The 14182-nt window shown below is 39.0% G+C and overlaps 1 protein-coding gene across 2 annotated transcripts in view; it reads left to right on the top strand.

The window, feature by feature from the left end:
• LOC133551658 (serine/threonine-protein kinase 32A-like) overlaps window positions 1-14182 on the top strand; it is a 159520-nt gene that overhangs the window by 16790 nt on the left and 128548 nt on the right. For both annotated transcript variants that reach the window (XM_061898605.1, XM_061898604.1), the window contains exon 2: window positions 2005-2338. In XM_061898605.1, coding sequence (XP_061754589.1) covers window positions 2287-2338 — 52 coding nt within the window. In that variant the 5' untranslated portion in view covers window positions 2005-2286. The remainder of the gene's footprint in view (window positions 1-2004; window positions 2339-14182) is intronic.

Below are 14182 nucleotides of genomic sequence, written 5' to 3'. Positions count from 1 at the left end.
GCATCTACCTCACAATACGAAGGTCCTGAGTAGTCCTCGGTTCAATCCCGGGCTCAGAATCTTTTTGTGTGGAGTTTGCATGTTCTCCCTGTGACTGCGTTGGTTCCCTCCAGGTACTCCGGCTTCCTCCCACCTCCAAAAACATGCACCTGGGGATAGGTTGATTGGCAACACTAAAATTGGTCGTAGTGTGTGAATGTGAGTGTGAATGTTGTCTGTCAATCTGTGTTGGCCCTGCGATAAGGTAGTGACTTGTCCAGGGTGTAGCCCGCCTTCTGCTCGAATGCAGCTGAGATAGGCTCCAGCGACCCCAAAAGGGACAAGCGGTAAAAAATGGATGGATGGAAGGATGAACTGAACTGAACTATTGATAGTCCAATTATTAGAAATTAAGCAAAATATTTTTTTGTTAAAAACACACAATAATCCCCAACATAATTAGGCTCTATGCCAGCAGGCATGAGACATTGAAACAACGTTGATTATCCATTTCCTTTTATAACTGGCTTTAAAACAAGTCGCAAAATAGGTGTATTTGAAAATTGAGACAACGTTGGTGTCTAACGTTGGATCGACGTTTTTGGTTGGGAAATTACTAAAATTCCATTGTCAAATCAACGTCAGAACCAGATGTTGAATCAATGTCAAAAAGCATTGGGTTCCATCCCAGCAGGCACGAGATATTGAAACAATGTTGATTATACATGTCCTTTAAAACTGACTTTGAAACAACGTCGCAAAATAATTGTATTTGGAATTTCAGACAACGTTGATGTCTAACGTTGGATCAACGTTTTTGGTTGGGAAATTACTAAAATTCCAGAGTCAAATCAATGTCAGAACCAGATGTTGAATCAATGTCAAAAAGCATTCTGTTTTAACTCTGTATTCGTGTTGTAGAATAATAGTTGAGATAACCAAAACACAGCGGTCACATCAACATCAGAACCCAACATTGATCAAACGTCGTGAAAAAGCATGTTGTTTCAACAATAATAACATGTTCTCAACGTTGCTTTAATGTCTTGTGTTTGCTGGGATATTCTTGTTCATAATTTTGGAGCATTTTTGCCTTGAAAATGTAAATTGTTTTCTAACTTTCATGACTGAAAAACAATTATAGTCATGACATGTCATCATATAACTTGTAACGGTTGTACATGTTGTTTTAACCTTTAAATATAGTGATTATAGTTGGCATGTAGTGCATAGTTAAAGAAGTCACTGCCATCTGGTAAAACGTGATTGGCAAACACACTTTTTAGTACAGCACAATGATTTTATTGCCATTTACTTTCTTTACAGATTCTGAAAGTGTTTGAATATGAAAAAAATGCCAAAGAATATGCTAAATAAAATCAAACAATTTTGCATGCAAGTGAACAAGAAAAAAATAGTTGATAGATGACCTTTTTTGTGATATTTGCTGTGCCATTTGTCATTAAGTAGACTTCATCGGGCAAAATAAGAAAAGCACCGTAGTACGATGATATCAACTGTTTTTCAATGACAAACTTGGTCTTTAGTCTTTACCTACACGTTCATTTTATGATGTACCTTTTACTCTGTATTACTACTTTACTATTTGTTTAGAAAAAATTGGCCCTTTATAGATAATTCCCCTGAATACAATATGTGGCACCTTTGAGGTGTGTTTGGGCTGGTATGGCATGCCACCCATCATGTTGTGCACCGGAGTGTTAGAGTTCACGTTTCCTTTCAATGAACCGCAGCTACCTAATGCCGGCAGCACTCATGCAAGCTTGTTTTTAAGTGGAGACTACTACTGCTGTACAAGCTGTTACATAGGGAAGCATCACAGTAAACAGTTCCTCTGTGTTAAATGTAAAATAGACCTGAAAGGAGATTCCCATTCTACCCTCATTTCTGACATCTCCATACTACTTTAATCCTTGTGCATGTTTTTGTCTGCCTCCCTCGCTCTTGGCCCCACCTCCTCCACCTTCCACTGATGGTGTCATGTTTTTCCCCCTCTCCTCACAGGTTAGATGCAAAGTTACCGGAGGGTGGCCACCACATCACTCCCTCTCCTCCCACCTCATCACCACATCAGTGAAGACAAGACAGAAATTTCCTCCACTTCAGGGCGGAGTGAATTTGAGGATTCTATTAAAAAGTGTGCATGTTGTAAACATGCGGGACTGCAGCGTTGGCAAGTGTGTTTGAGGACGAGGAGCAGTGCTGACCAGGGTATGAGCGCATCCCAGAGGGCGATCCTTCGGATGCTGAGTTGAGCTGAACCGGGGGCTGACAGGAGGATCTGCCATGGGGCTTGGACAGTCCAGCAAGTCCCCCAACACGGGTACCACAGACGAGGGTGAGTCGGCTTCAAAGAACAACTACTTCTGAGGCTCAATTGTTACTAAAGCAAGTAGGAAATTGTTCCACAAATTCTAAAGCAGGGGTGTCAAATGTACGGCCCGCGGGCCAGATCAGGCCGGCAAACCGGTTTGGTCCGGCTCACGGGATGAATTTGCTAATACTCTTTCAAATGTTCTTGTACTCAGACAATATTTTCGGTATATTTAGATAGAATCTTAAAGGCCTACTGAAAAGAGAATTTCTTATTTAAACGGGGATAGCAGGTCCATTCTATGTGTCATACTTGATCATTTCGCGATATTGCCATATTTTTGCTGAAAGGATTCAGTAGAGAACATCCACGATAATGTTCGCAACTGGAGAAAAGCCCTGCCTCTACCGGAAGTCGCAGACGATGACGTCACATGTTGATGGCCCCTCATATATTCACATTGATTTTAATGGGAGGCTCCAACAAAAACAGCTATTCCGACCGAGAAAACGACAATTTCCCCATTAATTTAAGCGAGGATGAAAGATTTTTTTTTGAGGATATTGATAGCGACGGACTTGAAAAACAAGAACAAAAAAAACAAGTTAAAAAAAAACAAAACGTGATTGCAATCGCGTTGCATTGAGACGGATTCATATGTTTTTAGAGACATTTACTAGGATAATTCTGGGAAATCCCTTATCTTTCTATTGTGTTGTTAGTGTTTTAGTGAGTTTAACAGTACTTGATAGTCAGAAGTGTACGTCCACGGCCGGGTGTTGACGCGCAGTGTCTCGGGGAAGTCGACGGCAGCTGTACGGGAGACACAAGCTCAGCTGATATTCGGTAAGTGGCGACTTTTTAACCACAAATTTCTCACCGAAACCTGCTGGTTGACATGTAGTTTCGATCCATGTTCGCTGTGATCCATAGTAAAGTTTCACGTCTGTGAATTTTAAACAAGGAATCATCGTGTGTTTGTGTGGCTAAAGACTAAAGCTTTCCAACTCCGTCTTTCTACTCTGACTTCTCCAATATTAATTGAACAAATTGCAAAAGATTCAGCAACACAGATCTCCAAAATACTGTGTAATTATGCGGTTAAAGCAGACGACTTTTAGCTGTGTGTGTGTGTGTGTAGCGCTCATACTTCCTAACAGCCCGTGACGTCAAGCGTACACGTCATCATTACGCAACGTTTTCAAGAAAAAAGTCCCGGGAAATTTAAAATTGCAATTTAGTAAACTAAAAAGGCTGTATTGGCATGTGTTGCAATGTTAATATTTCATCATTGATATATAAACTATCAGACTGCGTGGTGGGTAGTAGTGGGTTTCAGTAGGCCTTTAAGCTATTTGCTAAGTATGAAAATGAGCTGAAATTGTTAAATGAAATAAACTGCTGTTCCAAATGTGTCCACTAGATGTCACAATAGCAAATCTTTGTATTTTTGTAGATTATGCTACATGTGTAAAAAAAAATAAACCCACATGATGTTAGTGCACCAGTTGAAGAAAACGAGCAAACATAAATGACATCCTGTAATTTGATTTAGATTTTTTTTATTTTTATTTTGATAGATTGAAAATTAACACCTATGAGATGACTGATGAACATTATCACATAATTTATTCAGAAAGTATAAATGATGACAAATAAAGATAAAATACTATTAACCGCAACATGTAAGTGTAAAAAAACAACAACAACAACATTATAATTTGTACATTTTCAGAATGTGTTTGATCTATTTTTAAGCAAAGAACATATTCTGAAATTGTCTTTATTGTAAAGTTATTGTGGCGTGATTTTACCAGTCCGGCCCACTAGGGAGTAGATTTTTGTCCATGTTGCCCCCATCTAAAATTAGTTTGAGATCCCTCTTCTAAAGTAAAGGCAAATTGATTTTTTGCTGTTGTTGAAGTTGTTTCACCTTTTAAACAAAACGCTTTTATCGCTCCACCATACAGAAGTAAAAAAGTGTTTTCCGTTAAAGGTGAAGCGTTTTCAACAACAACAAAAAAGGTCCTCATACCTAGGACAGAACCTTTTTGAGGGGTAAACATGGGATGATTGAATCTAAAGCTGACTCACTTTTTTCTGAAACCATGTGGCCTCAGCACTGTGCAGCATGTCTTATTAATACATCAATATACACAGCTAAAAGACGGAACTCGATGTTTCTTTCCTGATATTTATATTTCCTGGAACACCCCATCTAATGATTTCAACCAGAGGGTATCAAAGTGTAAGGCGAGTGTCACTTGGGATACTTTGGTATAGGCGCAGCAGCTTGAAGAAGAAAAACAATTAGACCTTCAAAACAAACTTGTGTTGTGTTCAAAGGCAAAACAATGTTTAGTTCCTACTAGGGTTGCAAAGTGCACCGGTACTAATAAAGTACCGTGGCACTAATGAATTAAAAAAGGCACTATACTGCCTTTGCAAAATACCAAAACTTTTTTTTTTTCATCGACATGATGCGTGCTGTAGTGAAAATGCTGAAATACATGTTAGTTGACAGACACACACACGTAACACTTGCTAGCAGGAACATCGTGGTGACAGAAGAGGAAGAATGGACGTATTTTGGCTTTAAAGTGGTATATGGAGCTATAAACACTAAAAGGCTGCTTTGCAAGTGGTGCTTTAAAACATAGCTGGCTAATAGCTGGATTTAGCTACTTCTAAATCGCTAATAAACTGTTTTTTACAAGTATCATCCCTGCAGGACAAAGAATAGCTGAACATGCTTCACACACACACCACAGAACATACCTGGGCAATTAAAGGCCTGGGGGCCGCATGCGGCCTGTTAAGCTTTTCAATCTGGCCCGCCGGACATTCCAAAATAATTTCATTTAGATCTTTAAGTTGGAAACTGTTAACCGCCATCACGATCAGTGATGTTTTCAAATTACCGTAAGTCTTGAACTATACAAAGTATTTCAATGGTTAGAATCTGTGCTTTTGCATGATATACTAGTTACTATGGTAATCTAATTAGTAACCATGGTAGTCTAAGTCATAGCAGCTCAGACAAGGCACCAAGCAGTGTGGGTGGGGAGCGTGTCCCCAGAGTGTTTCGAGAGCGGCCAGCCTGAAATGGGACAGGAACAGGAAGGAGATTTTTACAACAAAGTTCTAAAGCTTAGTGATATATAAGATATATCAGATAGTATTTGGGGTTTTTTTCTACCCTTCGCGCTGATTTTTCGCTGTGTTTGTTGCAGTTTTGTGGCGATCGAGAGTGGGTGTGATGTTCATATGTTGTCAATATTCAGTGTTTTATCGTTCATAGTTAATATTGTAAATTCCACGTTCTTTATTTTCATGTACATTCAGGGTTCCTCATTCAGTAAAAAAATGTTAAATTATTTTCAGTTTTTTTAAGGCGCACTGTCATAACGTTTTTATCATTCAATCAGACATTATGTGAAGATTTGTATTAGTGTTCCTATAAATAGATATTCCGACCCCCAGACACATTTCTTCTTTAAATTTGACGTCCAAGTCAGAATAATTGCCCAGGCCTGCTACAGGAGGATACAATAGCTAACTGCTAACAGAAAGCTAGCCCTCTTAAATATAAACAGCAGGGGGGATTTACACAGATATCGAGTGTAACGATTCAAGTACAAGAGCCATATTTCGTCAATATTTTTTATTCTCAGAAAATGTTTAGTTTTTTAGTTATGTTTATAAACTCAGGAAATACGTCCCTGTACACATGAGCATACTTGCCAACCCTCCCGATTTTCCCAGGAAACTCCTGAATTTCAATGCCCCTCCCGAAAATCTCCAGAGGCAACCATTCTCCTGAATTTCTCCCGATTTCCACCTGTACAACAATTTTGGTGGCATGCCTAAAAGGCAATGTCTTTAGTGTCCTCTATAATCTGTCGTCACGTCCGCTTTTCCTCCATGCAAACAGCGTTCCAGCACAGTCACATAATATATGTGGATTTTACACACACATGGTTCTCAACATTTTTTCAGTGATGTACCCCCTGTGAACATTTTTTTAATTCCAGTACCCCCTAATCAGAGCAAAGCATTTTTGGTTGAAAAAAAGAAAGAAAGAACTAAAATACAGCACTATGTCATCAGTTTCTGATTTATTAAATTGTATAACAGTGCAAAATATTGCTCATTTGTAGTGGTCTTTCTTGAAATATTTGAAAAAAAAGAAAAAAACTTGTTGAAAAATAAACATGTGATTCAATTAACATCAATATTTTTGGAACATGTCCACAAAAAAATCTAGCTGTCAACATTGAATATTGCATTGTTGCATTTCTTTTCACAGTTTATGAACTTACATTCATATTTTATTGAAGTATTACTCAACAAATATATTTATAAAGGATTTTTTAATTGTTGCTATTTTTAGAATATTTAAAAAAAATCTCACATACCCCTTGGCATACCTTCAAGTACCCCCAGGGGTACTCTTACCCCCATTTGAGAACCACTGCATTAGTGAACGCAAGCATACTTGATCAACAGCCATACAAATAACACTGAGGGTGGCCGTATAAAAAACTTTAACACTGTTACAAATATGCACAAACACATTTCGGGAGAACATCCACACCGTAACACAACATAAACATAACAGCACAAATAGCCAGAAACCCTTGCAGCACTAACTCTCTCGGGACGCTACAATATACACCCACGCTACCACCAAACACCGCCCTCAACACCCCCCCCCCCCCCCCCCCCCCCGACCCCCCCATCTCCCGAATTCTGAGTTTTCAAGGTTGGCAAGTATGCACATGAGGACTTCGAATATGACCAATGTATGACCCTGTAACTACTTGAGTGGTATTTGTGGTATCACCCAAAACGTAAACTATCCAAACAACAGAGGAATAAGTGCTTATTACATTTCAATATAAGTTTAAGCAGATATTAACGGTAAATGAACAAGTACATTAATAATTCATTTTCTACCACTTGTCCCTCATAATTTTGACCAATTAATACAACTGGAAATGACACAATATGTTACTGCGTTTGTCAACAGCCAAATTAGGAGTCTTTGTAACCTGTTTGCTTGTTTACGTCTAGGAGAGAAGTTGTCTCGTATGTTCACTATCCTGTTTAAAGCCAAAATTGTTCTTTGATGTGAAATACCAAATGTATGTTTAAAGACTCGTACGATTTTTTTGTTGAAATAAAGCCAATAATGCTATTTTTTTGTAGTCCCCTTTATTTAGAAAAGTATCAAAATACACAATATTTTCATTGGGACAACCCTAGTTCCTACAGTAAGAGAGTAAACAGAATTTGGGGTGAACCAAGAACTCCACAAAATATGCCAAGAAATCAAATTTTCAGGGTTTAGGAGCACACCCTGGACCAGTCGCCAACCCCGAGAGGGAAAAGCGGCAGAAAATGGACGGATGGATAGTGGGGAAATTGTAGCATTATGTTCTCTTAAGGTACTTTGAAAATACAAATTAAGACAAAAGTAAAAGTAAAATTGTTTGCTCTTATTGCCATTTTAACTTTAAAGCAAACCGGACAGTGTTCAAATTCACCAAAACAACGCTAATCATTCATAACTGATTAAAAAACTAATTGAAATAAACCTTTACAGTATGTACTGTTTGTGCAGGAAAAGCAGCAAAAAGCAACACAGTTGTTTCTGTGTCGCATACGAAAGAAACAAGGGGTGCTTAGAGATCGACACAATCCTGCCCTCCAACCAATGGAACTGACAAAGTTAGTACAAAGGAGAAGAAGCTTTAATTTAGGTAGCAAGGAACTGCAGATGGAAATTAGCTAATTAGCTATAATCTGGTACAGAACATATCTGTCTTTGAACTTAATGTTTCTGTTCATTGTCCCTTCAAATAAAGGCTACACTAAACTAAACCAAGCGGTCGATCGAATGAGAAAACAAAACCTTAGAACATGTCCTGCCGGTTAGTCGGGATGCAATGATTGTACAATCATAGTCTGAGTAATCATGGTTTCACCATTATTAGGCAACGCCAAATTTATATAATCACAGACATATCCCTAGGGATTTTGATGTGTTATTTATTACTGTCAGAAATATTCAAATAACATTATAATTACAATACAAAATTATAAATATAAACAAAAAGTTTCTCTCTCGTTTTCTTTCCTTACAGATTGTGCCGAAAATAATGTACCGGTAGTGATGAGCAGTAACAAGCTACTTGTAGCTAAGATAGATAGTACAAACTTTATTGATTCCTTCAGGAGAATTCCTTCGGGAAAATTAAAGTGTTAGCTGTGTATCTTAACTACATTTTTCAGTAGCTTGCGGTAGCATAGCTGCCTTTTTTGACAAGTAGCTTTTCCTGTAGCTTTGCTACTTTTAAACCCTTCAAGCTGGTAGCTTGCATCAAAGCTACAATCTACATAAAGAAAACAATGAACTGCAACTCCAGGCCAAAAATATGTAGAAAATACAAGGACCTCGATGAATGAGAACATCCATACATACGGAGAAAATCCATTATGATTGGTTGCTGTTCATATGATGAGTCACAATTGGCTAAGGTTAGGGTGAAACATTACAGATCGACCAATCAGAGGCAAGTTAAGGCGGGTCATCAAAACCAAGCAAAATCCTAACAGACGAGGACTCAAGCGGAGGACTCAAAAAAAAGAAAAAAAACATTCTTGAAAATTGCACTGGGATTGTCTACCGCAGATCAGATGTTTTCTTTAGTAAAGAAAACGACGCGCAAGAAACCCACAATAATGCGTGTCCTGAGCCTTACTTAGACAAGTGTATGTGTTTAGAGAAAACTATGCTCAAAACCTTATTTTTAGTTGTTTACTCTACCATGAACTTTACCGTGAATTGATTAACGTGGACCCCGACTGTAACAAGTTGAAAAACTTATTCGGGTGTTACCATTTAGTGGTCAATTGTACGGAATATGTACTGAACTGTGCAATTTACAAATAAAAGTATCCATCAATAAAAAAACTCTGTGAACCAAAATGATAACTGCTCTCTTCATGGAAGACGTGGACTACAAATTTAGGAACACATATTAAGAGTCAGAATTCACGATTCAAGATTGTTTATTGTCATCCATCCATCCATTTTCTACTGCTTGTTCCCTTTGGGTCGCGGGGGGCGCTGTTGCCCTGTCTCAGCTGCATTCGGGCTGAAGGCGGCGTACACCCTGGACAAGTATGCACAGTTAAACCGTACAACAAAAAGCTTACTTTGCTAGTCCACCCTTCAACAAGTCACACAGTACTAAGCTAAAATAAAATAAAATAAAATTAAAAAAATATGTTTTTAAATGTTATATACAAGGCACAGTAAGTAACATAACATTATTGCACATTCTGATTGACAGTTAACAGTATAAATATGGAGGTGACATTGGGTCACAGCAGCAGTTTTAAAAAGGGTCTTTAGTGGTCAAAGGTGAAGTGTCTACAGTGATGTTTCACAGTTCGGGGGTGGTTATGGTAGCTGTCTTTTGTTCAAAAGATAAAAGTAAAAAGGGGGCGGGAGTAGCTGGGAGAGCTAGCATTCACAAGTTAGCATTCACAAGCCCGATGGCCTGTGGGTAGAAACTGTTTGTCAGTCTCGTAGTCCTGGATTTCAGGCTCCTGTATCGTCTGCCTGATGGTAGGAGACTGAAGAGACTGTGCTGGGGGGGGTGTACTGTCCTTTATGATGTTGTGTGCTCTCCTGGTGGCCCTGGTAGAGTACATGTCCTGTAGTGAGGGGAAGGCTACTCCTGATATGTACTGAGCAGTTTTAATCACTCGCTGGAGTGCCCTCCTGTCAGCGCAGTTTCCATACCAGACCGTGATTGAGCTTGTAAGGACACTCTCAACTGTACTTCTATAGAAATTGCTGAAAATTTTGGGTGGCATGCCAAATTTTCTCAGCCTTCTTAGGAAGTACAGTCGTTGTTGTTGTTTTTTTATTGTTAAAGTTAAAGTACTAATTTTTGTCACACACACAGTAGGTGTGGTGAAATTTGTCCTCTACATTTGACCTATCCCCTTAATTACTCCCTGGGAAGTAAGGGGAGCAGTGGGCAGCAGCAGTGCCGCGCCCGTGAATCATTTATTCCAACCCTTGATGCTGAGTGCCAAGCAGGGAGGCAATGGGTCCCATTTTTTAATAGTCTTTGGTTCCTACCTTTGGAGGTGGTAAGAAGCCGGAGTACCTGTAGGGAACCCACGCAGTCACAGGGAAAACATGCAAACTCCACACAGAAAGTTCCCGAGCCCGGGATTGAACTCAGGACCTTTGTATTGTGAGTTACATTCACTACCCCCTCCAGTACCGTGCTGCCTATCCTTAGCCACTAGTTCATCGGATTTACACAAATACCTGTTCATCTAGACAGGATGCACAATAAAACAAAAATTGCGACAAAGACACGGGTAGTCCGGCATTTTGGTTTGCAGGTGGCATATTTCAGGGATTTAGGACAGTTCCAGATTACCATTAGATTAGATTAGATAGATAGATTAGATAGTACTTTATTTATTCCTTCAGGAAAATAAAATGTTTCAGCACAATCCCATTCAGGATCAGACAAACATTACAGGGAGAAAGAACAGGATGGCTGACGGGTCTACCGGCTTCCAGCGCCCCCTACAAAAAAGGTGAGATACAAGTAAACAAGTGGGGGGAATGGGAGAAACAACTAGAAGATTAAAATAAAATTTAAAAAATCGGTTTAAGCCTGGGCCCCTGGAGAGGGGGTCCAGACTGAGGCTAAGGGAAAAACCAACAACAATTCATAGCCATAGTTCACATCCCTCTCACATGTGTGTAAGAGAGAAACATTAAACATCAAAAAACATAAAGGACATGAAAGACATTAAAGCAGCGGATACAACCAGACACTTCTACATACAGCTATGAATAAAAAGTAAAAGAAACATATCCACTGTGGTGGCCTCTGCGGTGTTCCACGCCATCGTCTGCTGGGGTGAAGGGAGCATGGCCAGAGACAGGAGCAGACCCAACAAAGCAACCAAGAGAGCCGACTCCACTCTCGGCCGCCAACCAGTCCGCATGGATGAGCGAGGATACGTCCAAGGAGACTGAGGTGTCCGACACCTGCTCACCCAGCCAAGACACTGTGAAGCCTCTCCGTCCCGGCGCTCAGTGCTTGTTCCGGAGTCCTGTCCCCTCATCCACGTCTCCTCCAGTCCCTCCAAACCGACTCCGGTGTGGCAGAGACCCAGCAGCTGGTCTCCATGGCCAAAAGGCTCCCGTCATATATATATTCATATATATATATGTGTGAATGTGAGTGTGAATGTTGTCTGTCTATCTGTGTTGGCCCTGCGATGAGGTGGCGACTTGTCCAGGGTGTACCCCGCCTTCCGCCCGATTGTAGCTGAGATAAGCGCCAGCGCCTCCCGCAAACCCAAAAGGGAATAAGCGGTACAAAATGGACATATATATATATATATATATATATATATATATATATATATATATACATATATATATATACATGGATATATATATATATATATATATATATATATATGTTTATATATATATGTATATATATATATATATATATATATATATATACATATATATATATATATATATATATATATATATATATGTATATATATATATATCCATGTATATATATATATATATATATATATATATATATATATATATATATATATACATGTATATATATATATATATATATATATATGTATATATATATATATCCATGTATATATATATATATATATATATATATATATACATGTATATATATATATATATATATATATATATATATATAAAGGATGACACAAGAGCACAGAGCTCCTGCCAACAGCAGCGCCATCTTGGAAAGAAAAAAAAAAGAGTTGTTAATTAATATTGTCTACTGACGTAGTTTTCTGGAGCACTATTTAAAGTCAACACTTAGACACCCCCCCCCCCCCCCCCCCTGCTTTCACACTAACAAAATTGTCTCCTTTTTAACCGGAGGCAACCTATATCCAAAAGGAATTCATTAATCATCAGCAAACCGCACTGCTGCTTACTCAGCCGGCATGCGGCTCTGTAAAAAATGTCACTCAGAGTGAAGTCTTTACCTTCTACTCTTGCGTTTATATACCGCCTCTGACTCGTCGCTTACATCGAGGGCGCTATAAAGGCAGACACATCGTTTTGAAATGGATGAATAGCCCCTCGCGCTAGAAAAGAAGTAATCCCCTTTGCTCACGTCAGAGACAGGCAGAGTTGTCATTTAGAGGTCGACGTCAGCAGTAGGGAGTTTCTTCACTTTTGATTTCATTCTTTAAAAACTGTTGTGTGGGCTTTGGGTTCCTTCACTCTCCTCTAAGGAGGGGCCGAAAGGTGAGGAAAACAGTAATTAGCTCTAAAATGTATGGTTACCACGGAAATAGTTACCAACTATTATAATGAGTGAATTGTTAGGTTACGGTATTTCCTAAAATTTGATTCTTTGCACCAATCAATCATTGGGTGCCCACTTAAATAAATAAACACCGCGCCACAAATAGACGCCTCCTGTTTTCCCCTCAGAGAGAATCAGCAGGCGCCACCAGGCTGTAATTACCTTCACCGTCACATCTGGTACCGCCACGCAAAGCAGTGGAAGTCTTTACCACAACAAGGAACCCCTGCGGAAAATACTAGGCGTCTGTAAAGCTGAGATTTACAGTGTCGTGTTGCAGCACCAGTTGATGTCACGGGAAATAGGGATTGGAAACAAAAACAAAAGTTGAAAAGAAGGCTATTGGAACGGATTGTCACGGTCATCCTCATATACAGTGGGGCAAAAAAGTATTTAGTCAGCCACTGATTGTGCAAGTTCTCCCACTTAAAATGATGACAGAGGTCTGTAATTTTCATCATAGGTACACTTCCACTGTGAGAGACAGAATGTGAAAAAAAAAATCCAGGAATTCACATTGTAGGAATTTTAAAGAATTTATTTGTAAATTATGGTGGAAAATAAGTATTTGGTCAACCATTCAAAGCTCTCATTGATGGAAGGAGGTTTTGGCTCAAAATCTCACGATACATGGCTCCATTCATTCTTTCCTTAACACGGATCAATCGTCCTGTCCCCTTAGCAGTAAAACAGCCCCAACGCATGATGTTTCCACCCCCATGCTTCACAGTAGTTATGGTGTTCTTGGGATGCAACTCAGTATTCTTCTTCCTCCAAACACGGCGAGTTGAATTTATACCAAAATGGATACATGGATGATACAGCAGAGGATTGGGAGAATATCATGTGGTCAGATGAAACCAAAATAGAACTTTTTGGTATAAACTCAACTTGTTGTGTTTGGAGGAAGAAGAATACTGAGTTGCATCCCAAGAACACCATAACTACTGTGAAGCATGGGGGTGGAAACATCTTGCTTTGGGGTTGTTTTTCTGCTAAGGGGACAGGACGATTGATCCGTGTTAATCAAAGAATGAATGGGGCCATGTATCTTGAGATTTTGAGCCAAAACCTCCTTCCATCAGTGAGACCTTTGAATGGTTGACCAAATACTTATTTTCCACCATAATTTACAAATAAATTATTTAAAATTCCTACAATGTGAATTCCTGGATTTTTTTTTTCACATTCTGTCTCTCATAGTTGAAGTGTACCTATGATGAAAATTACAGACCTCTGTCATCATTTTAAGTGGGAGAACTTGCACAATCAGTGGCTGACTAAATACTTTTTTGCCCCACTGTATATGGAATGCAGTGTTTACTTTTTTATCTAACGGGGTTCAAATCCAAGTAAATACATGCTGGCTTAGGCCATAAAACAAAGCACTTTTCAAAATACTATATTATATTATACCATGATATAGGGCTGC

The sequence above is a fragment of the Nerophis ophidion genome, linkage group LG04 (genome assembly GCF_033978795.1).
Source record: "Nerophis ophidion isolate RoL-2023_Sa linkage group LG04, RoL_Noph_v1.0, whole genome shotgun sequence".
NCBI classification, from domain to species: Eukaryota; Metazoa; Chordata; class Actinopteri; order Syngnathiformes; family Syngnathidae; genus Nerophis; species Nerophis ophidion.
The sequence above is the reverse complement of the archived record's forward strand: the minus strand, read 5'-3'. Positions and strand labels throughout refer to the sequence as shown.